Source organism: Ictalurus punctatus, chromosome 9, assembly GCF_001660625.3.
Source record: "Ictalurus punctatus breed USDA103 chromosome 9, Coco_2.0, whole genome shotgun sequence".
NCBI classification, from domain to species: domain Eukaryota; kingdom Metazoa; phylum Chordata; class Actinopteri; order Siluriformes; family Ictaluridae; genus Ictalurus; species Ictalurus punctatus.
In genome coordinates, this window is record NC_030424.2 from 8,001,042 (window position 1) to 8,023,226 (window position 22,185).

A 22,185-nucleotide genomic window follows, 5' to 3' on the forward strand; every position below is an offset into this window, starting at 1 on the left:
TCGAAAGAGTTGTCAGAAGCATAGCAATGGTGATGAAATCATGTGACTGGTGTAGTGTGTATTTAGGCTTATCTTCATAAAAATTGTGTTCAATGATGAGGGTTATCTTGATGAACAAAATGTGTAAGAATCATAAACTTTTGTTGGTCTCTCAGTTTATTTTCTGCAGTAATCTAAAAGCCAATGGAAAAATCTTATTGGCTTTTTGTCAAGTATCACCAGGGTGATACTGACTTCAGGGTCGGCCTACAAAAATGTCATCCCTGCGGGATGTCTCTCTTAATGCCGAGGTAAAGTCCATCTCTACAGTGGGCAATTATTACAATTATGATGGTGAAGGTGCCAGCATGCATGTAAGACCAGTCCCATTCATAAGGCGCAAAATTTTCTCAGAATAAAATTGTCGTGGAAACCAGCTTTTCTTATAATCACGAGAAAACAACAAAGAAAAAAATTAACAATGCATGGCCAATTAAGGCTTCCGTACTTTTAAGTGTTTCTGAAGTTATTGTAGTAGTTGAAGTGTTTTAAGTGATTGTATCTAGTTGTCATGCCTTGCTTCAAATAATTCTTTGTGGCCATTATTTGTTATTCGAATGCTCATTTGTTCCAGGGTCAGAATTTGTGACAGGGTGGACTGGAAAACGAGGACGGAAGCTCAAATCTAAATTGGAAAAAACAAAACAAAAAGTAAGTGTTTTCCAGTTCTTGTTGGCTTGTGGTGTGTATTATTTATCTGAGAAGGCACTGGTTTCAGGGGAGAATATTTGTGGTTTCTCCTTTATAAGTAATATAAATCCCCCGAACCAAACATTTCAAGTCAAAAATTGGCGTAGAAGTAGGAGCGCTAATTCTGTAATATGTTTAGAATATGTACTGAGTCCATATGTAAGTGATATTTAAGATGGCACATCACTCAAACTTGTTTCCTATTTCTCTGTAGGTGAAGACAATGGCTAGAGATTTGTATGATGACCACTTTAAGGCTGTAGAAAGTATGCCCAGGGGAGTAGTCGTCACCTTGAGAAACATTGCCACTCAGCTTGAGTCTTCCTGGGAGCTGCATACCAACAGACAGGTGAGAAGTCCATATTGCATCGCCAGTGAATTATGTTCTTCAATCGCAATAAATTATTCAAGAGCATATTTGGCAAGCTTTTGGCTTCAGCTGCTTTTATCTTTTTTCTGAAATAAATTTTAATTAGTTAATAATTCAGTTTAATGTTTTGGAGGCATATAAATGTTTTCTAACCATTGGAGCAAGAGTTATCATTTGTGTTTTTATATTTACGGCATTTGGCAGACATCCTTATCCAGAGCAACTTACATTTCTTTAATTTATAGAATTGAGTATTTGAGGTTTAAGGGCCAACTCAAAGGCCCACTAGTGGCAGCTTGGCAGTGCTGGGATTTAAACTCACGACCTTCTGATCAGTAGTCCAACATCTTAACCCCTGAGCTACTACTGACCATCTTTTAAGGCTGCAACTATTAATGTTGATAATTGATTGATCTGTTATTTTTCAGATGAATTGATTAGTTAGATAATTTGTAAATTGTATTAAATACCCACATGACTGTCACTGACATTTCAGATAATTTGTCACAGCATGAGATTATTAAGACACCCAAACTAATGCAAATTGACTTTTGTACACTTTTACTGGTTCTGTACTCAAGTACTGATTTGTTCAGTTCCAAACCCTGATGAATCTAAAAAAGGCAAAACTAAAAAAAAATTTTTTTTAAATAGTTTGTTTACTCCTAGTTTTAAATGCCTGGAATTTGTGAGTATGTTCTCTTTTGGATCAACTTCACTGTGAACCAAAAGCAGAATGACTTGGTTGACATATTGTATGCTAAAAAAAAATTAGCTAGGAAAATTCTATAGCATTTAAGTTAGTGTTTATCAACACTACTGAGTGGGAAAATTAAATATTTTAACTTCTTAGAAGCTAATTGATTCAAGTGACTGTTACTCACTGCCCAAAAATGCATAATGCATATATTTGATTGTATATATTATGTTTTTCTCTCTGCTCTGTTGCAGTGTATTGAGGGAGAGAACACGTGGCGAGACCTCATGAAGACTGCTTTAGAAAATTTGATAGTGGTTCTCAAGGATGAGAACACCATATCTCCCTATGAAATGTGCAGCAGTGGCCTTGTGCAAGCACTTTTTACTGTTCTTAATAATGTGAGTCATATGGTTTTACAGATGGCTGAATGCTACTTGGCTACACTTACATTTGTTTCCTTTTATTGTACTGTTTGTGATCATGTTTTTTGCTTTACAGAGTGTAGATACTGATATGAAACATGATTGTAAGCAATTGATGGAGAGGATAAATGTGTTTAAAACGGCATTCAGTGAAAATGAAGATGATGAAAGGTAGGAAACGATCTTATCTTTTTTATAACCAAAGCTATTTTTCAAAATAAATCCCTCTCTTAAATATGCTTTACTGAATGCATTTAAATTTTTATTTTAGCCGACCTGCAGTTGCCTTAATCCGCAAATTAATAGCAGTGCTGGAGTCTATAGAACGGCTACCTCTTCACTTGTATGACACACCTGGCTCAGCATACAACTTGCAGGTGAACTTTCTTGCAAGCCTCTTTTTTTTTTTTTTTTTTTCTTTTTCTTCTACTTCTTCTTTTTTTCATCCAGCCTTAGGAATTAGTGATGGCGATTTAGTCATTTTGTAGTGGATTATTCAAGCACATAAAAGTACAAGTAATGGATGAGTTGATAATTGAAGTGACATAATTGCATTGTCAATTTAAATAACACCAGTTTAATTACAATTTAATTAAATTGCCAAAAGCTAGGCAGCCAACAATTTATTACATAATTAAATTAATTAGATACAGTGGCAAGAAAAAGTATGTGAACCTTTTGGAATTTCATGGGTTTCTGCATAAATTTGTCATAAAATATGATCTGATCTTCATCTAAGTCAAGGGTATTGACAAATATAATGTGCCTAAAATAATAACACAAAATAAATTCTGATCCCTCGTGTCTTTATTGAGAACAACCCAAAAAAACCTCATAGTGCTTATGGAAAAAGTATGTGAAGCCTTGAGTTAATGACCTCTAAAATGCTAATTGGAGTCAGGTTTTAGCACACCTGGAGTCTCGTTAAGAAAATGAGTTTGGAGGTGAGGACTACAGCTACTTTGACTGATAAAAACCCCTCAAACTTTTGGAGTTTGATCTGCACAAGAAGCACATGCTTATGTGAGCCATGCCTTGCCAAAAAGAGCTTTCAGAGGATCAAGAATTGTTGATTTACATAAAGCTGGCAAGGGTCACAACGTGATTTCAAAGACTTTAGAAATTCACCAATCTACAGTTAGGCAAACATTCTACAAATGGAGACACTTTGGGACTGTTGCTACTCTACCAAGAAGTGGGCACCCAGTCAAAATGACACCAAGAGCACAATGAAGACTCATCAATTAGGTAAATAAACAATCTCGAATGACAGCCAAGTATTTGAAGGCACATTGGAACTATCTAACATCTCTGTTCATGAGTCTACAACACGTAAAACATTGAACAAGCAGGCTATCTACAGCAGGACACCACGAAGGAAGCCACTGCTTACTAAAAAGAACATTGCTGCATGCCTGAAGTTTGCACAATACCACATGGGTATTGGCAAAATGTTTTGTGTACTGATGAAACGAAGATTGAACTATTTGGAAAAAGCACTACATCTGGTGTAGAAAAGGCACGGCATATCATCATGAAAACATCATCCCAACTGTAAAGTGTGGTGGAGGAAACATCATGATTTGGGCCTGCTTTTCTGCATCAGGGCCTGGCCAGCTTGCAATCATTGAGGGGAAGATGAATTCCCAAGTATATCAGACAATTCTTCAGGATAATGTGAGGATGTCTGTACGTCAGCTGAAACTGTGTAGAAGTTGAGTGATGCACAGGACAACGACCCAAAATACTGGAGCAAGTCCACAACAGAATGGCTTCAGAAAAACAAAATCCGCCTTTTGGAGTGGCCGAGTCAGAGCCCAGACCTCAACCCAATAGAGATGCTATGGAATGACTTGAAGAGAGCCATACACATGAGACGTCCAAAGAATGTGACAGAGCTAAAGCAGTTCTGCCAGGAAGTATGGGCTAAAACTCCTCCTGAACGATGTGCAGGTCTGATCCACATCTACAGGAAGCGCCTGGTTGAGGTTATTGCTGCTGGTGGGGGGTGGGGGCGTGTTCAATAAAGACATGAGGGATCAGAATTTATTTTGTGTTATTATTTTAAGCACATTATATTTGTCAATACCCTTGACTTAGATGAAGATTAGATCACAATTTATGACAAATTTATGCAGAAAAACATGAAATTCCAAAAGGTTCACATACTTTTTCTTGCCACTGTACATTGCATTATTAGCAGGTAGTGTTGTTTGCTTAATCAATATTAACAAGGAGTCTCATCCAATACACTGGAATAATAAAAAGTGCAAAACATTCACACTGTATAACCCAGTAAGATGGATAGGACATATTTTTGTGACAGGCAAAAGTAATTGACTGGTGCAGCTGCTAATTGTAATTACTAGAGTTACATATTATATGATATTAAAATGATATAATGTGTACTTGATTAGTCGAGTAAATATTGTGGGGGAGGGGGGTTTTAGATTCTGACCAGGAGGCTGCGTTTTCGGTTGGAGCGGGCTCCAGGTGAGACGGCCTTAATTGATCGGACTGGCAGGATGCTCAAGATGGAGCCACTGGCTACCGTTGAGTCTCTGGAGCAGTATTTGCTTAAGATGGTAATGTTTTTTTTTTGTTTTGTTTTGTTTTTTCTTTCTTTTCTTTTCCCCCCCCTTTCTGCCTTATTTTATTTCTTTTGCTTCCTGTGCACTTTGAAATTTAAAATTAATAACTGTCTCTGGTTCAATAGGTGGCAAAGCAGTGGTATGACTTCGATAGAGCTTCCTTCATCTTTGTTAGGAAATTGAGAGAAGGCCAAAGTTTCACCTTCAGACACCAGCATGACTTTGATGAGAATGGCATTGTGTATTGGATTGGCACAAATGCAAAGTAAGCCTTTCGTTTGGAATCTTTTTCTATGCTTCCTTGGGAATCTTATCATCTTCTATTTGCATTCAGTGCTATGAGGCACTTCTGTTTTGAAATAGTGCAGCTTTCATGTTTCTGACAGCATACGTACATTTCTGACGTTTACAGTCAGCACAGTGAGATCACAACTTGTCCTTCGGTTTCTAACGCTACATCAAAATCAGTGTTCACCCTAGGATATTTGACAACATTTTCAGAAACAAATGAAACCTTAACACTGCTGTGTCACTCTGTAAACTACTAGCACTTAGTCAGTTAGTAAACATGGTAGTAGCAATTTTACATGCGAGTAACATGGTTAATATTCAAATTTATAGCCTATGCCACATAAAAAGTGCTGTAATTCCTACACTGTTATTCTGATTTAGATGTAAATACCCTTAAATGAAACAGGAAGTCATATTCATTCTATTCAAGCTCATTCAAGCTTGAAACCTTTCTCCAGCTTGCTTCCAGATATCAAAGTATAATTTCATACCTGTATTGCATTCTTGCAAGTATTCTTACATAATTGACGGTGAAATATTTGTGGCTGAAGTAAAAGAACTGGAGACGTAGGAGCAGTACTAAGAAGAACACGGAAATGTTCCCAGGGGTGGGCATGGTATTCAGGGATGTTCAATCAGTTTATGTTACAAAGTAAATGCCAAAGTATTTTTCTTCATGTCAGTATAACATTTATTTTTTAACTTCTAACAAGCACTTATTTTAAACCCATCTGTTGTGATTTGGGATAAAAATGAAGCACATCTACATTTGCCCAGGAAAAGGGAGTCAGAAGAACATGGCCCACAAATTTTTGCATATAAATGTTTGCTTTTTGTGAAAAACCTGTTTGTATGTGTTTGCATGTGACTAAGAGCTCTACATAAGAAACCAAAGGAGGGAACATTTATTTTTAGTGTTTAATGTATGCTGGAATTAAAGAAGCCTTTAAGATTGTTAATTCATTGTCTTCATTAATTATTTCAGTTGAAGATTACATTGTGAAATCCCAGCCATTTGTGTAAACATATTGTGTAATGGTATTTAACAAAGCTTCTAGATCAGGGGTGGGCGATCTTATCCAGAAAGGGCTGGTGTGGGTGCAGGTTTTCATTCCAACCAAGCAGAAGCCACACCTGAATCTATTGAAGGCCAAGGTCAACTGATTAAACAGGTGGAATCAGGTGTGCCTCCTGCTTGGTTGGAATGAAAACCTGCATCCACACCAGCCCTTTCCGGATAAGATTGCCCACCCCTGCTCTAGATGATTTTTAAGGTCATTTTTAGGAGTCAGGTTTTATTTTGTTTTATTTTATTTTATTTTATTTTATTTATTTATTTGTTTATTTATTTAAGCTGTTCTGGACAAATACTGTTTAATCTGAAGAAAGAAAAAAAAAATCCAAAGAGATATAAATTACAATCAAGGGAAAATCAAAATTGTATAAGCCCAGCGTCTATTTGCGGTCTCCAGTATACTTTATAATAAGCTGTGTGTAATTTCAACCTGATCCCTTTTCAGAACCGCTTATGAGTGGGTGAACCCTGCAGCTTATGGCCTGGTGGTGGTGACCTCATCGGAGGGCAGGAATCTTCCTTACGGGCGTCTAGAGGACATTCTGAGCAGAGACAGCTCGGCCCTCAACTGTCACACCAATGATGACAAAAATGCCTGGTTTGCTGTGGACCTGGGCCTCTGGGTCATTCCCTCGGCCTACACGCTACGCCATGCCCGTGGTTACGGTCGCTCTGCCCTCCGCAATTGGGTTTTTCAGGTGTCTAAGGACGGGCAGAACTGGATGACTCTTTACACCCATGTGGACGATGGCAGCCTCAATGAGCCGGGGTAAGGTTTTTTTTTTTCTTTCCTCTCTCTTTCTTCTTTTTCTGGTTTGTGTTTTTTTTTTTTTTTTTTTTTTTTGGCAAGTTACAGGTTGTTTGACAAGTGTTGACAGCCACTACCAATTTGAGTGGGTAAAATGGCTGACGCTTGTTAAGGCAGCCACCACATCTTTTTGAAATGCATTGCTGGGATTCAATCTTGCAGTCTCCCAACACTAGGATGAATTGTTAACAGTTGTGCCATACAGGTGAAACACTGCAACACAATAATAGTCACTTTTCACACTCTTGAATAAAACTCTGGTACTTTCATTTAGACAGGTGAGAACACAGATGATGAGTTATCACTCAGATGCTGTTTAAAACACTTAACTCTTTAATGAGAATGTGATTCAATCCTGATTCAACTTGGACCTTGTGCTTTGCCACAATGAATTGTGTCTTTGGACAGATGCTGTGTTTTCTCTATTGTGCTAATGGCATGCACATTTGGTTTTCATCTTAGTTCAACTGCCACATGGCCTTTGGACCCATCCAAAGATGAGAAGCATGGTTGGAGACACATTCGTATTAAACAGATGGGGAAGAATGCTAGTGGACAAACACACTACCTCTCACTGTCTGGACTGGAGATCTATGGCACGGTCACTGGCGTGTGTGAAGATCAGCTTGGTAAGAAATGGCCATGCCGGTCATCGAAATTCCTTGTGGTGTTCATAATTCAGTGGTTAAGTAGAACAGTTATACAACCCAATACTGAAAAACTTGGGACAGTATGGAAAATGCAAAAAAAAAACAAAAAAAAAAAAAACCCCCAGAGTCATTTCACCCTGTACAATATTGAAACACATTATTTGATGTTTTAGTTTGTGCATTTAGTTTATTTTTGAAAATATACATTCATTTCAAATCTGATTACGGCAACACACTCCAAAACAGTTGGGACAGTCGACGGTAAACAGTTTGGAGCAACATATGCTGCCATCAAGAGCAGGCAGCATATGTTGCTCCAAAATGTGCGCATATCTTTCTGCATTAATGATGCCCTCGCAGATGTGCAAGTTACCCATGCCATGGGCACTGACACACCCCCATACCATGACAGACGCTGGCTTTTGGACCTGACGCTGATAACAGCTTGAACGGTCCTTTTCCTCTTTGGCCCAGAGAACACGACGGCTGTTTTGTCCAAGAACTATTTGAAATGTTGACTCATCAGACCACGAAATACAATTCCACTGTGCTACTGTCCATCTCAGATGAGACCGAGCCCAGAGAAGTCAGCGGTGCTTCTGGACAGTGTTGATGTATGGCTTCTGCTTTGCACAGTAAAGCCTTAACTGCAGCGGCAAATGGTGTTGACTGACAAAGGTTTACCAAAGTATTCCCGAGCCCATGTCAGGATATCCATTACAGACTCATGACGGTTTTTTAGACAGTGACGTCTGATCACACACATTCAGAAGTGGTTTTCGGCCTTGCCCTTTATGCGTAGAGATTTGACCGGATTCCTTGAATCTTTTAATTATATTGTGTAGAAGGTGAAATGCCCAAAATCCTACCGATTTGTCTTTGGGGAATGTTGTTTTCAAAGTGTTGGATTATTCTCTGATGCATCCGTTGGCAGATTGGCGAGCCTCGACCCATCCTTGCTCTTGAAGGACTAGGCCTTTTTTGGAGGCTCCTTTATATACTATGATTAGACGATTGCCTCACCTGTTTGACATCACCTTCTTATTTCAACTTGTCACATCGCTATTCGTCCTAAATTGCCCCTGTTGTTGAATGAATCAATTTCAAAATAAACTTTTATCTTCAAAAAACTGTACAGTTGATTATTTAAACATCAAATACCTTGTCCACATATTTTTGTTTGTTTAAATACAAGTCGGAGTACATTTACAAATCAGTCGTCTCTTGTTTTTATTAGCATTTTCCATACTGTCCCAACTTTTACAAAGAAAGGTACCAGAACACCCATTTGCGGACAAAAACCCATTTGGTTTATACTGTTATATATGCTTAAAAAAAAAAAAAAAAAAAAGGAAATGGCTGATATTGAATTATACACTTGCCCTAATTCTTTTATCTTTGTTGATTAGGTAAAGCTGTGAAGGAGGCAGAGGCTAACCTGCGTCGACAACGCCGCCTCTTCCGCTCTCAGGTAATGAAGTACATAGTCCCAGGGGCCAGGGTGGTACGTGGCATTGACTGGAAGTGGAGGGATCAAGACGGCAACCCTCCTGGAGAGGGCACTGTGACTGGAGAAGCACATAATGGTGAGAATTCTAGACACTTTATTGAGAAGGTTGTGTCAATATCTGTAAATTTCTAGTTAGCCCTACATAGTAGCAATTGTAAGATCTGTTTTTTACATTATAAAACATACCAACATGCCCAAAAAATGTAGATTTACAGCAATTCTGGGCATGGTTTGTGGCATTAGTAAATGTTTTCACCAAACTGAATATTGTACAGGATATTTAGGAATGGCTTACATACTGCAGAGTCAGTGGCACCAGTTTATTTAAAGAAAAATAAATTGTTATCATCAAATGCATTTTTATATGTTGTGGAGCTTCCTGAGCAAAACCGACCATGATGTAGGTGAACAGGGTAGAGCTGAATTAATCCAGCCTGGCTAAGAGGATGTCTTAAAATATCTAATCTGCACTGCTAAATGCAGGCATGAGACTGCAACCAATTGAAGAAGACTGATCTGAAATCAGTTTTGCTATCTCGCTGTGGGTACGCCTTTCCATAATCCTCAGAAGCTCTTATGTTGATGAACCAGCCTCTGGTGGATGGCGGTTAAGACATGAGCAATGGGAGAGAGTTAGTCCTTGACCATTTAATTCCCTGATGCAACCTTACCCTGCCTTTCAACTATCTCTTCTCACTTATACTCTTGAAACAACTTGCCAGCGGATCAATCTTTCAAGCCGAGGGCTGCTTTGAGGAGGACAGTGACAATTCTTTACCCCTTTTCCCTTTATTGCCTTAAGTTGTGTCCCAAATGACGTATTATACACTATACACTCACATGCACTCTACCGCCTAGTGTATGAGTTTTAGAAGGGTAGTATCGTCTCAAATAGAACACTAGTGGTTTTTTACTAACCAGAAGTACAAGCCGTTTCCCAATCTATGGCAAATGACGTCAAATGCACATAATGCAATGCCGCTAACTTTAGCAGAATACTCGGTCAACAAAAATGAGTTTCTTCATTTTACTTTTTGTCAGTGTTGCCTTTTATGCCCAACTTTTTGATTCTGAGCAAATTTGAGCCAGCTTCAGTGTCTGGTAGCTCCTCCGCTCTTCCTCTACGTAAGCAAAGCTGCAACCGTTGAGTGCATGAAGTGTCCAACATTCTACACTTCGTGGTTGTTGTTTTTGTCCGGTTTTATAAGTGCATCATCTCGGTACTCGAAGTGCACTACTTCATCTTGAATGTGAACACACTATTCACACTACTTGTACTGCAAAATGGCATAGAATATTGCATAAGTATGTGATTTGTGATGCATCTTTAGACTACTTAACGTTAAGGGGGTAGACAGGAAAGCACCAGCACCTCTCTGATCGATCATCAAGGTGAGCGCAAGCTTAGATTCTGGTCAGTCAGTGGCCCAGCATACTAGCTGAGACTACACACTATGGCTATGAGGTGCTTTAGTGATGTCCATCTTGTGGTGGCTCTTTGGCTGAAGCTGCATATATGAGACACAAAAGTCACTTTTTGCAAGTCTCTGTCAAGTCTCTGAGCTGCAAGTCTGAGTCAGGTCTTTAGTCATCCACTTTACTGAAGATAAATGTTGTTTGCTGTAGGCATTTTTATTGTACAAAAGTAAAACAGTGCTATGTTTTTTCTACAGTAAACACTGCAGTGCACAATATACCTGGTAGCACATCCCCAGTAAATGTTAAGAACTAAACACAGTGTATGTGTTAAATAAGTCTCGCATGTATTGAAAACATAAAATAACAAAAACAAAATAAATGTATCACCATTTCCTCTCAGGCTAGATACATAACACACCTGCTGTCCAAACTAACCTTTTATGGCTGTATTTTAGGGTGAAGCACCAGTGCCCTATCTAGCTGAGGCTTCTTTGGGAAATTATTTCTTTTACAAAACAAAAATAAACATGTCTGTCAGTTACTTGATATTAATTTCTTGTTCATAAAGCTGGCTCTGTTTGCCCGGTATATTCAGTACATTGAATATATTGTTATTCATCACAGCAGCAAACTTGCTCATGCAGAATTGCTTGAATTATAAAACTTATTTTGTCAGTGAGTTTTATTTTGGTGGTACCTAGCACTTCAGTCATATTCAGCACATGCAGGCCTCCAGACTAACATTTGAGAGGGTGGTACTGGTGCATTAATTTGGTAGTACCAGCTACTTTTTTGCTCTGTGGCCCAAGACCAAAGAATGCATCTTTTGTTGCCGCATCGATGCCATAAATGAAAAGAACAAATTTGTTTATAATAAAACATTATTCAACCAAATGTTTTTTAATTTACTTTTAACTTTATTAGTGATATAAATAAATCCATTTGTTTATTAGGATGAATTGTTTAGTTATGACATACAATATCCATTGAGTAAACATTTTATTCTCATTATTTCAACTATGATAACTTTAAATTCCATTATCTTGGAACTGGCATGCTGGACCTCAGTATGCCCAATCAGGATGTTAACGGGTTTGCCCATTCTGATTAGCCGCGAATAAATAATCTAGCACTCCTTCATAGACATATTTGTGCCTCTGTCAGTCATAAAGGAGGCTGAGGCAATTTGTGCCCAGTTTTGCTTTTCATTGTGTCCACAATGACTCCATTGAGGGGAAGTCCAAGAGGAAGTATCTCGGGCTTGAACTTCATGAACGGCAGGAGAGTGACTGGATATGTAGAATTGCCGTTTTCACACCTGGCTCGTTTGGAGCATTTGTTTTGTAACCTGGTGTTTTCTCCTTTGGTTCGGTGAGACATATAAAAGCAGGGCAATCTCTCATGGTTTCACACCAAAACAATCAGTTCAGGTGGTCTCGGCCTGATTGTAAACAAACTCTGGAGTGGTTCGCTTGTGTTGAGCAAGTAATCTGACCCAGTGGACCAACGAACCAATCTGTATAGCAGAGCATGATGGAACTGTGTTGTGTAAAAAGCATGTTTGCTTTTGCTAATGGCTTGCAGCATGAATCGTGGTTTAACTTGGAATGAAGACAAGGTGAAATGCCTCATATAATATTTTATCTATACATATATTTTATATGTTAGGAGCGGAACTCCGGAATATAAACAGGGACACACTGACCAGTGAGAGGACAGTTTACTTGCATAAACACATTTTGGTACATTTTTAAATGTTGCCTTATGAAAGGGAACCGAGCTAAGTTGAAAATGCAACATTGTTCCAAAATTGGGACTTAAATTGTTACAAAGGACAGACCTACAGGTCTGTTTAAAAAAAGATTAAAATAAAATAAATTCACACCAGCAGTGAAAATGGCCATGACCATTTGGTTTCAGTCTGGAGCCCTGACACAGTTTTTGCAGCTGGACATGATAAAGCTCATTATCGGATGTAGGTACTTTTCTAGAATTTAAAAAAAACATCCTGGGCATTTCAGACATTTTATTAAAAGACATTTTACCATACACAGTCAACATTCAGAACAGAGAATATCTATATTAAGTCTTCTTTATTAACTCAAATTTGCTTTGGACAAAACCCCTGTTTTTAACTAACATTTTGATCTATCCCATGTGTCAACGTTCCCCTGGGCCTCCACACAAATCTAAGCCAAAGATAACTTTCCCTGTAAGTCTTAAATGTGATACCATTACTTTATACTGTTTAAATGGGCCAAGTTTATCTTTTGTGTCAGTGAAATTTGTATTCATGCGTGTATGTTCATAAATCATCCATAAATTACTGGCACAGTTGATTTTGCATTTAGTGTTTCCAACAAAACTTCATAAAAGGCCCAGCTCATGGAATGTGCAAATTACGTCTTCCTCAATGGCCAAAAAAAGTATAATTTCTCTGAATAATTTTGTTCGAAATATTCTGGGAATCGAAATGAAGCCAGTATTGTGAATCGAATCATGACCAGAATGCATCATTAGGGGTGTAATGATGCATTCTTTTGGCTCAATAAAAAAAAAATATATATATATATATATATATATATATATAAAAACACACATACATACATACATACATACATACATGTGTATTTACACACATATACTTGTGTATTTCTGTGTACAAGTAGTTATTCCTGCTTATGCTCCACTGGTTATGCTGCTATTTTTATATATATATATATATATATATATATATATATATATAAAATAAATAGCAGCATAACCAGTGGAGCATAAGCAGGAATAACTACTTGTACACAGAAATACACAAGTATATGTGTGTAAATACACACGTGTGTGTGTGTGTGTGTGTATGTATGTGTATATATATATATATATATATATATATATATATGTGTATATATATATATATATATATATATATATATATGTGTATATATATATATATATATATATATATATATATATATATATATATATATATATATATATATATATATATATATATATGTGTGTGTGTGTATATATATATATATATATATATATATATATATATATATATATATATATATATATATATATGTGTGTGTGTGTGTGTGTGTGTGTGTGTATGTGTGTATATAATGTATATAAATATAACACAAAATTTGTTTGTAATTGAAATAAATAGGCAATGTAAACTTGACAGCATATGTATATTAAAATCAGTAAATACAATATTTAATGTTTAATATTTGCAGTATTTAATGCAGTAAATTTGCATATTATATGATTTGAAGCTGATCAATCGAGGTACACTCTCTCCCCTGTCACTCAGAGACGCACTAATGTGGGTGTCTGATGAAAGCTCTATCTGCTCTCCTAAGCATACATGAGCTCTCGGAGTGTGAGAGACTGCTCTGTGACACAGGATGAGCACCAGCTTGAAAAGAGACTTTTGACTAGTTTCACGTGTTTTCCTATTTTGTTCATGATTTTATCCATTCGGAAAGTCTCCATCCAGAATCCAAATCAAGTTGTTGTTGTTGTTGTTGTTGTTGTCCAAGTGAAGTCATGAGTCAGGCAGTACGCGACTCTTAGAACTCAAGTCTGAGCCCAGTCTCTGGCACTGTGGCTTAAACTCTTAGCACTCTTTCATTAAGAGGCAATTTTGCTGCTGGTCTTTTATACTGGCCCTCGAAGGTCTGTTGGCTCCATCCCTGCTAAATGGCAGAATGTCTGTGGGGTGCCTTTTTTGCCGCTGAAGACAGCACTACATATGTGTGTCCTCAGTTAAGCTGGTTGGTAATATTTGCAGATTCTCTGGGCACATTACGTGAATACAAGATTCTGTGAATTTAAATGTTTTGCCAAAATCAAACTTGAATGTTAATTCCTATGGGTATCAACTCCTCAGCAGCAGTTGACTGCTAGCTGTGCATATCTTGGGTAGACACGAACCTTTAAATAAGCTGTGCCTTTTACATTGGATTATAGCTGTCGCTTTAGCTTGCACAAGGGCCTGTGGTTTTCAGCTGTCTGACTTGCACATACTTGCTTTAAGTGATTCCATTCTGTCTCCTAGGCCTTTGGTGAATTTGGATTCTTGTTTACCAAGTTTTATGGTAATGGGTCTTCAAGGTGACCTTGTCTGGCAACACAGAAGGTTGTAAATCCCATTGAGTGATGCCAAAATACATTTTTTGTGAAAAACTTCTTTCTTTTAAGCATTTATTCCCAATGAGTGGAGGAATGAAATATTACAGTGTGACAAATGTGTATAGTACATCGGCACTAATACTGCAAACATATGACAATGTGCTGCACGACATGCATATTCAGGCAGCCTTTCTTTGCTGATTTAATCTGGGCTAAATAAATCACCACAGCGATTGGGAAATTGATATTCGGTAGTGGAGAATGCAGTATTCAAATGTAGATCTAGGGCTACCGAGAGCAAAGTGTATCTGACAGCACAGCTAGCTAACAGCTGAAAGGGAAAAGCTCTGTGCTTCAGTCATGCCCCCCTTGTAAGTCATGCTAGTGAAGGTTGGGCCAGGGTTAATTTTGTTCTGTTTTAGTACATGGCTTTTGTTCACTTATCTGCTGCTAAAAGTCTGAATCGATCAAACTGTCATTAAGTTTCAGTTGTTGTTTAATTATAGAACTATGTAATGTTGAATGTTTTAAGAAAATGAAAAATGGATATCTAATATGCGTATACAAGCTTGTTTGCTGTGTCAAAAAAAATCAAGGCATCGTTGTATCAGAATCGTATCGAAATTGAGCTTTATGTATCGTTATACCCCTAGTGTCTGACCAGTGCACCTGCTTGAGTAGGCAGTATACTCATTTTGAAGGACTTTGGTAGGTTGCATGGGTATAAAATGTAGTCTGTGACTCCTCCCTAGAAATTGTGACCGTTAGTCAGTAGGGGCTGGCACACTGAAATGAGAGCTTCTGAGAGTTGTATACTGGTAGTAATAGTGCCCCCCACTAATATTGGCACACTTGGTAAATATGAGTAAAGAAGGCTGTGGAAGAAATTGTGTTCATTGTTTAACCTTTTGATCTTTTGTTAAAAATTAAAAAAATAAATACTCTGCTCTCATGGATATCAAACAATTGCCAACACAACACAGGTTTATCCAAAAAAAATAAATAAAAAAACAGCCTTAAATATAGGTATGCAACAATTATTGACATCCCTATGAATTCATATGAGAGAAATATATTTGAAGTACATTCCCATTGATATTTAAAAAAAAAAAAAAAAAAAAAAAAAAAAAAAATTAGTATACCTGGGTGACTAGGAACAGGAACGTGTTTAACCATGGCTTCCTGTTTCACAGGGGTATAAATATGAGGTAACACACAGGCCAAATTCCCTTAGTCGTTCATAACAATGGGTAAGACCAAGGAATATATCTGTGATGTGCAGCAAAAGGTTGTTGAGCTTCACAAAATGTGAAGTGGCTATAAGAAAATAGCACAAGCATTGAAAATGTTCATTTCCACCATCATGGCAATATTTAAGAAGTTCCAGGCAACTGGAAATGTTGTGAATCAACTTGGAAGAGGACGTGTGTCTGTATTGTGAACGCACTGTGAAGAGAATGGTTCGAGGAAAAAAAATCTCCAAGGATCACAGCTGGAGAATTGTAGAAGTTAGTTGTGTCTTGGAAAATCTCCAAAACTACAATCCAAAATCACCTACATCACCACAAGTTGTTTGGAAGGGTTTCAAGAAAAAAAGCCTCTACTCATCCTAAAACAATCTCTAGCGTCTTCAGTTTGCCAGACACTACTGGAACGTCAAATGGGATCGGGTTCTATGGTCAGATGAAACCAAAATAGAGCTTTTTGGCAATAAACACCAGAGGTGGTTTTGGCACACACAGAGAGATGGCCATATGGAAAAGTACCTCATGCCCACAGTTAAATATGGTGGTGGCTCTTTAATGTTTTGGGGCTTTTTTCTGCCAGAGGACCTGGACATTTTGTTAGGATACATGGCATCATGGACTATCAAATATCAACAGATACTAAATGAAAACATGACTGCCTCTCCCAGAAAGATTAAAATGGGCCGTGGTTGTATCTTCCAGCTCAATGATCCGAAACATACATCAAAATTAACACAAAAACGGTTTACTGACCACAAAATCAAGGTCTGCCATGGCCATCCCAGTCCACTGACTTGAAACCCATAGAAATCCTGTGGGGTGAACTGAAGAGGAGAGTCCATCTGCGTGGACCTCAAAATTTGAAGGATCTGGAAAGATTCTGTATGGAGGAATGGTCTCAGGTCCCTTTCCATGTATTTTCCAACCTCATCAGGCATTATAGGAGAAGACTCAGCTGTTATCTTGGCAAAGGGAGGTAGCACATAGTATTGACTAAAAGGGTGCCAATAATTGTTGCACACCTATATTTAACAAATAAGCCAGTTTTGTTTGCAATTGTTTGATATCCATGAGAGCAGAGTATTTTTGTGATTTTTATTTTTTAACAAAAGATAGAAAGGTTACAATAATTTTTACAGCCTTTGCTCATATTTACCAAGGGTGCCAATATTAGTGGAGGGCACTGTATACCTTACTTGTGCTAAGGGAGAACCAGTGATTCATTTATTTATGTAATCACCCCACCCTTGTTTCTAGCATCCTCTATGAAAACCAATTTATTCTATCTTGTCAACTCAGCAGAAAGAAATGGCTATCTCTTTCCCGTCTTCAGACTGTCAATTCATCCTTTTTAAAATTAATTAGCGTTTTTTTTTTTATTGAACACTCCCCCTCCCCCCATCCTAAGTTATCACTTCTCTTTCCTACTCATGCAATCATCCACTTTGTTGTATTCTTGCCTCCATCAGTTAAGCCTACTGCATGCTGAAGTCACATTTTGCAAGGTCCCAATGGACTGCAAGTCTTTTTAAGATTGGCAGTATAGTCTTTAGTACCTTATGGAAAAGGGAATTTTAGCTTGCTTTTCACACATCTATTGCTTTGTTTTTTTTTTTTTTTTTTCTCGTCGTCATTTTCTCTGCCTCATTTTCTGACTCCACTGCATCACCTGGACCTAAGATGCTTTTTATTCTCTTCAGATGTGTAGACACTGACAACACTTCACCATGTAGCATTGAACATTCCCCTTCAAAAATTTCACAATTGGTTGAATTGTAAAGGGGAAGAGGTTGAAATCGATTAGTGTTCGATCTCTGATGTAGTGTCGAGCAGTGCTGCCGTCTTTGACTCGCTGCTGTCTTTCTCGGTTCCCTTGACTGGGTCTCACTTGTTCATGTACCCCCCTCCTTCCCATCCTCTTCCAGGCTGGATTGATGTCACCTGGGATGCTGGTGGCTCGAACTCCTACCGCATGGGTGCGGAAGGGAAGTTTGACCTGAAGTTAGCACCGGGGTACGACCCCGAGTCGGCGCCATCACCCAAAACTGTTTCGTGCGCTGTTGCAGGCCCGCCGACTCCCTGGAGCAGCCTGGCCAAAAACAACTGTCCGGACAGGGGTGGCCCATCATCAGCATCTTCTGGTCGCAAGGGCAGCAGCAGCTCGGCATGCAGCGATGTCGGCCTTGGCTCTGCTCGCAGGCTTGAGGGCTTGTCTGAGCAGGGCACTCTTGAGGGGGGTGGACCCACGGGGATGGAGGGACAGGAGCCACTTGTGGTTCTCTCCACAGCCGAGGGTGGTTCTGCATCCGGCGAAAGTGCTGAGCCCAAGAGTGAATCAACAGCCATCTCTGTGGGACCAGTTAGCGTCAGTTCACCTGATGTCAGCTCCGTCTCGGATTCATCTGGCAAGGCTGCAGTGTCCCAAAGGCCCCTGGGCCCAGGCACTGGTGCTCGCCTTTCAGTCAGCTCACTGCTTGCAGCTGGTGCACCTATGAGTTCCAGTGCCAGTGTGCCTAACCTGTCATCACGTGAGGCCAGTCTCATGGAGTCATTTGTGCGCCGTGCTCCCAACATGGCACGCACCAACGCCACCAACAACATGAACCTGAGCCGCAGCAGCAGTGACAACAATACCAACACAATTGGCCGCAACGTTGCAGCTGCGTCCGGTGAGTAGCCATGGCGTGCCAGGCTGCTAGTATTATTGGTTTGCGCTCCTTAATATTTTAGACATGTTTCACCATACCCCACTGATTTTAGAAACTAGACTATGCTTGAGTAATTGCACTATGTTGGCTGGACAACTTCTACATAATAGGGAGGTGTAATGGTTGGGATGCGGGACAACTTGTTGCTAATTGATAGGTTGTATTTAATACAAATAATTGTAGTATTATATGATTTTATTTGCAAGCTTGTTTCCTTCTGGGCTGTTGGACTACAATGTGGCTTTGACTCTGTAGCTAACTGTGTAGCACACTAACTGGCAACTTCAACATACTTGGCAAGTAACTAAAAAGATAATGCTTGATGCCATAGCACAAATCCTTGGCTAAAAATGCTTGACTACATTTCTAACATCCATTAGATGTATTAAGCTAGTTTGGCAGTGTGTAAATATTGAAGCCCATGCATAATCATTGTGCAAACATTGAATAGCACAATGCTCATGAAATGCATACATCTATGATTATATTATTATTGGTTTGATAAGCCGGTAAGATAGAACTGGACTTAAATTGCTAGCTTAAGTCAAGTTCTATGTTCATTTATTATAGCTTCCCAAACTTTTTGTGTAAATAACCCCATATAGACTATGATTTATCTGTAACACCAAGCCTTTACCACACAACTTTTTTTTTTCAATTCCAGGGTTATATTATAGGAACTTTTGAACATATTACACATACGCATGTTAAAGATATAATAATGTGATTTAAAACCAAAGCAATATTCCTTGCACTGACTTATCACTCTAGTGGGAAGTGTTGTCATGGGAAAATAATCCACACTGGGATGGTATGATTTGGGGTCTAATTTATATTGGTGCATGAGTTTCACACACGTAGTGGCATTTTTCACACACTTGCCTGCATATCTTGTATATGTCCAGAAGGTTTAAAAGGCGAGATTCACTAGATAGCATGTCAGAGCGAAGACATCCCTGTCCATCAGTCGAACTGTAAAATGTTTTGCGATTTTTAAAAAAACAAACATTTTAAACACACTGATGAGCTCAGTCTCTCTCAAAACTTTCTGCTGTCATCATGATCGTTGTTATGGGCTGCATCTCAAATCGAAAGCTTTTACCTTGCATTCAAAAATATTTACTAATCTAGAATACCCATTAGCTTGCTAGACAAAACAGACCATTTGGTAGGTTTGAATGTGACGAGAGGTTTTTAAAACTCACAGTAACTGTAATAGGAAAACCAGTTCATGTTGGTACTCGATAACGGCCTTGAATAGTGTATAAGTATGTGATTTGAGACACAACGCTAGTTTGTTTAGCGGAACTAGATGGATGGGGAAATTTGCCAATTTTTATTGCTGAACTACACTAGTGCAGCATGTCAGGATAGTGAAAAAGACTGAAATAAGTGAAGTTTTGGACATGTGACTGTATTTGTAAAATTTTTTAAAGGGTTTACCCCATTGTTTGCTCTAGTGTCTACCCTCTACTGCCAAACAATCTTCAAACTGCTTGGTTTCACTTTTGCCCTAGTTCTAGTTAGGATCAACCAATCAGCATTTTTATTGACCCACAGCCCTACGAAATGAATCGTTACGATTTTAGGTGTGTACATTTGCTCATCTACATTTACCCACAAACCCCTTTTTTGCATCATGATGCGAATACAGTCACATGCATTTTTTGCGGAAACCTGCAGTGATGTGCAATGCGCAGAGACTTCTGTTGTAAACTTGGGATGTTGCACATTTCATTGTTACAACCAATCCCCTACAACAAGGTTAGTATTTATTCTGACCTTGGGTTTGCCATAGTGACACGTGGACACTGTTTTTTGCGCTGTACAAAAAACAAGGATAGACATTTCAGGGATAGACCATTTAAATTCAAGTTCAATTAGGGCCTTTGTGTCAACATTTTAAATAAACTAACACAACATTATTGTATAACTGCATCAGTTTTTGCATATTTTATAGGATTCTAAAGTTGAGTTCTTAAGAGCAAATCTTCGTCTTGCATTTCTTTTTTTCTTTTTTTTCTTTTTTTTTTTTTCTTTTTCTTTTTTTATATAAAAGTGCTGTAGTTTAAGCATACTTGTCTTAACCAGTTTTGGCTCTACTACATGCTTTTTTTTTTTTTTTCCAACTAATAGCAAAATTGCTTTTGTGTTTTGCAGCCTCTCCTCTCATGGGTGCACAGAGCTTTCCTAACCTTACCACCACTGGTACCACCTCCACCGTTACAATGTCCACCTCCATAGTAACCAGCAGCAATAATGTAGCCACAGCCACTACAGGTTTGTCCGTCGGCCAGTTGCTCAGTAACACGCTGACGACCAGCCTGACCTCCACGTCTAGTGAAAGCGACACAGGTCAGGAGGCAGAGTTTTCGCTTTATGGTAGGCCATGCTAGATTTATTCACCTACCAAAACGTCCCTCTTCCGCCACTTTCTCTCGTTAATCCCCAATCTATGTTGTGCACCATTTTGATGCTGTCTGCCTTCATTTTGATATTTACCTCTCACCAATCTCATTGCATGGTTCTTCTCTCCAGCTTCTTCAATTTGGAGTTTGATTTTTTTTTTTTAACGTTCTCCCTTTCCCTGTTTTCTTTCTTTTGTTATCTTTTTCACAGACTTCTTGGATAGTTGTCGGGCAAACACATTGCTTGCAGAGCTGGACGATGAGGAAGATTTGCCTGAACCAGACGATGACGACGACGAGAACGAGGACGACAATCAGGAGGACCAGGAGTATGAGGAAGTTCTGGTACGGTCCAGGGTCAACCTTGGTTACCACGTTCATATACATAGGGTAAAACTTGTTGTAGTTTTGATAAAAGTACAGTGCCACTCCTTAGTTGTCAAGTTAGATTTTGTTTTTCTTTTGTGGTAATGGAAGTATATTTTGCTTTTAAATATAATTTAATATCATTTGTTGATCATTTTTCTTTTTTTTTCTCCTATTGGGAAATGTCTTGATTGATTTGTTCTATACAAATGAATGTTATTTCCTGTCAGCATGGTTCCTGTGAAAAGCATGCTTGTGGTGAGGTGAAAAGCCCTGTATTGCATGTTTATGTAGTTTGCTGAAGTGTAATGGCAGTGTGTAAATTTTGTGATGTTTAATGGTGACCTGGCAGGAGGAAGAGGAATATGAAACTAAAGGGGGCCGGCGTAGAACGTGGGACGATGACTTTGTGTTGAAACGACAGTTTTCTGCTCTAGTCCCTGCGTTTGACCCCAGACCGGGCCGGACCAACGTCCAGCAAACCACTGATCTTGAAATCCCTATACCAGGTACCCCACTTTTTATAGTACCATTCTAAGGCCTGATCTTTGTTTTTAAGTACTTTCTTGAATACAACTCACTTTGAGTTCCACCATTGCCCACATATACTTCTGTATATAAATTCTGCTATTTCTAATTGAAAATGTAATGTATTGTGAAATACATGAGCTCAAATATATAGCATGAAAATCAACTCAGAGTGAACATGGTTTGATGCTGATTACAAAAAAAGAATTTTGAGTGTTAGGTA

The 22,185-nt window shown here is 38.5% G+C and overlaps 1 protein-coding gene across 8 annotated transcripts in view; it reads left to right on the forward strand.

Moving 5' to 3' along the window:
• Positions 1-22,185, forward strand: part of hectd1 (HECT domain containing 1) — a 52,119-nt gene that overhangs the window by 21,305 nt on the left and 8,629 nt on the right. For 3 of the 8 annotated variants that reach the window (XM_017475798.3, XM_017475797.3, XM_017475802.3), the window contains exons 15-28: positions 614-690; positions 944-1,078; positions 2,051-2,197; positions 2,298-2,392; positions 2,493-2,598; positions 4,672-4,806; positions 4,938-5,077; positions 6,624-6,947; positions 7,449-7,615; positions 9,046-9,222; positions 17,878-18,621; positions 20,821-21,042; positions 21,280-21,458; positions 21,787-21,943. In XM_017475798.3, the coding sequence (XP_017331287.1) occupies positions 614-690; positions 944-1,078; positions 2,051-2,197; positions 2,298-2,392; positions 2,493-2,598; positions 4,672-4,806; positions 4,938-5,077; positions 6,624-6,947; positions 7,449-7,615; positions 9,046-9,222; positions 17,878-18,621; positions 20,821-21,042; positions 21,280-21,458; positions 21,787-21,943 (2,805 nt within the window). The remainder of the gene's footprint in view (positions 1-613; positions 691-943; positions 1,079-2,050; positions 2,198-2,297; positions 2,393-2,492; positions 2,599-4,671; positions 4,807-4,937; positions 5,078-6,623; positions 6,948-7,448; positions 7,616-9,045; positions 9,223-17,877; positions 18,622-20,820; positions 21,043-21,279; positions 21,459-21,786; positions 21,944-22,185) is intronic. The other 5 variants (XM_017475800.3, XM_053682459.1, XM_017475801.3 and 2 more) reach the window with 4 other exon arrangements.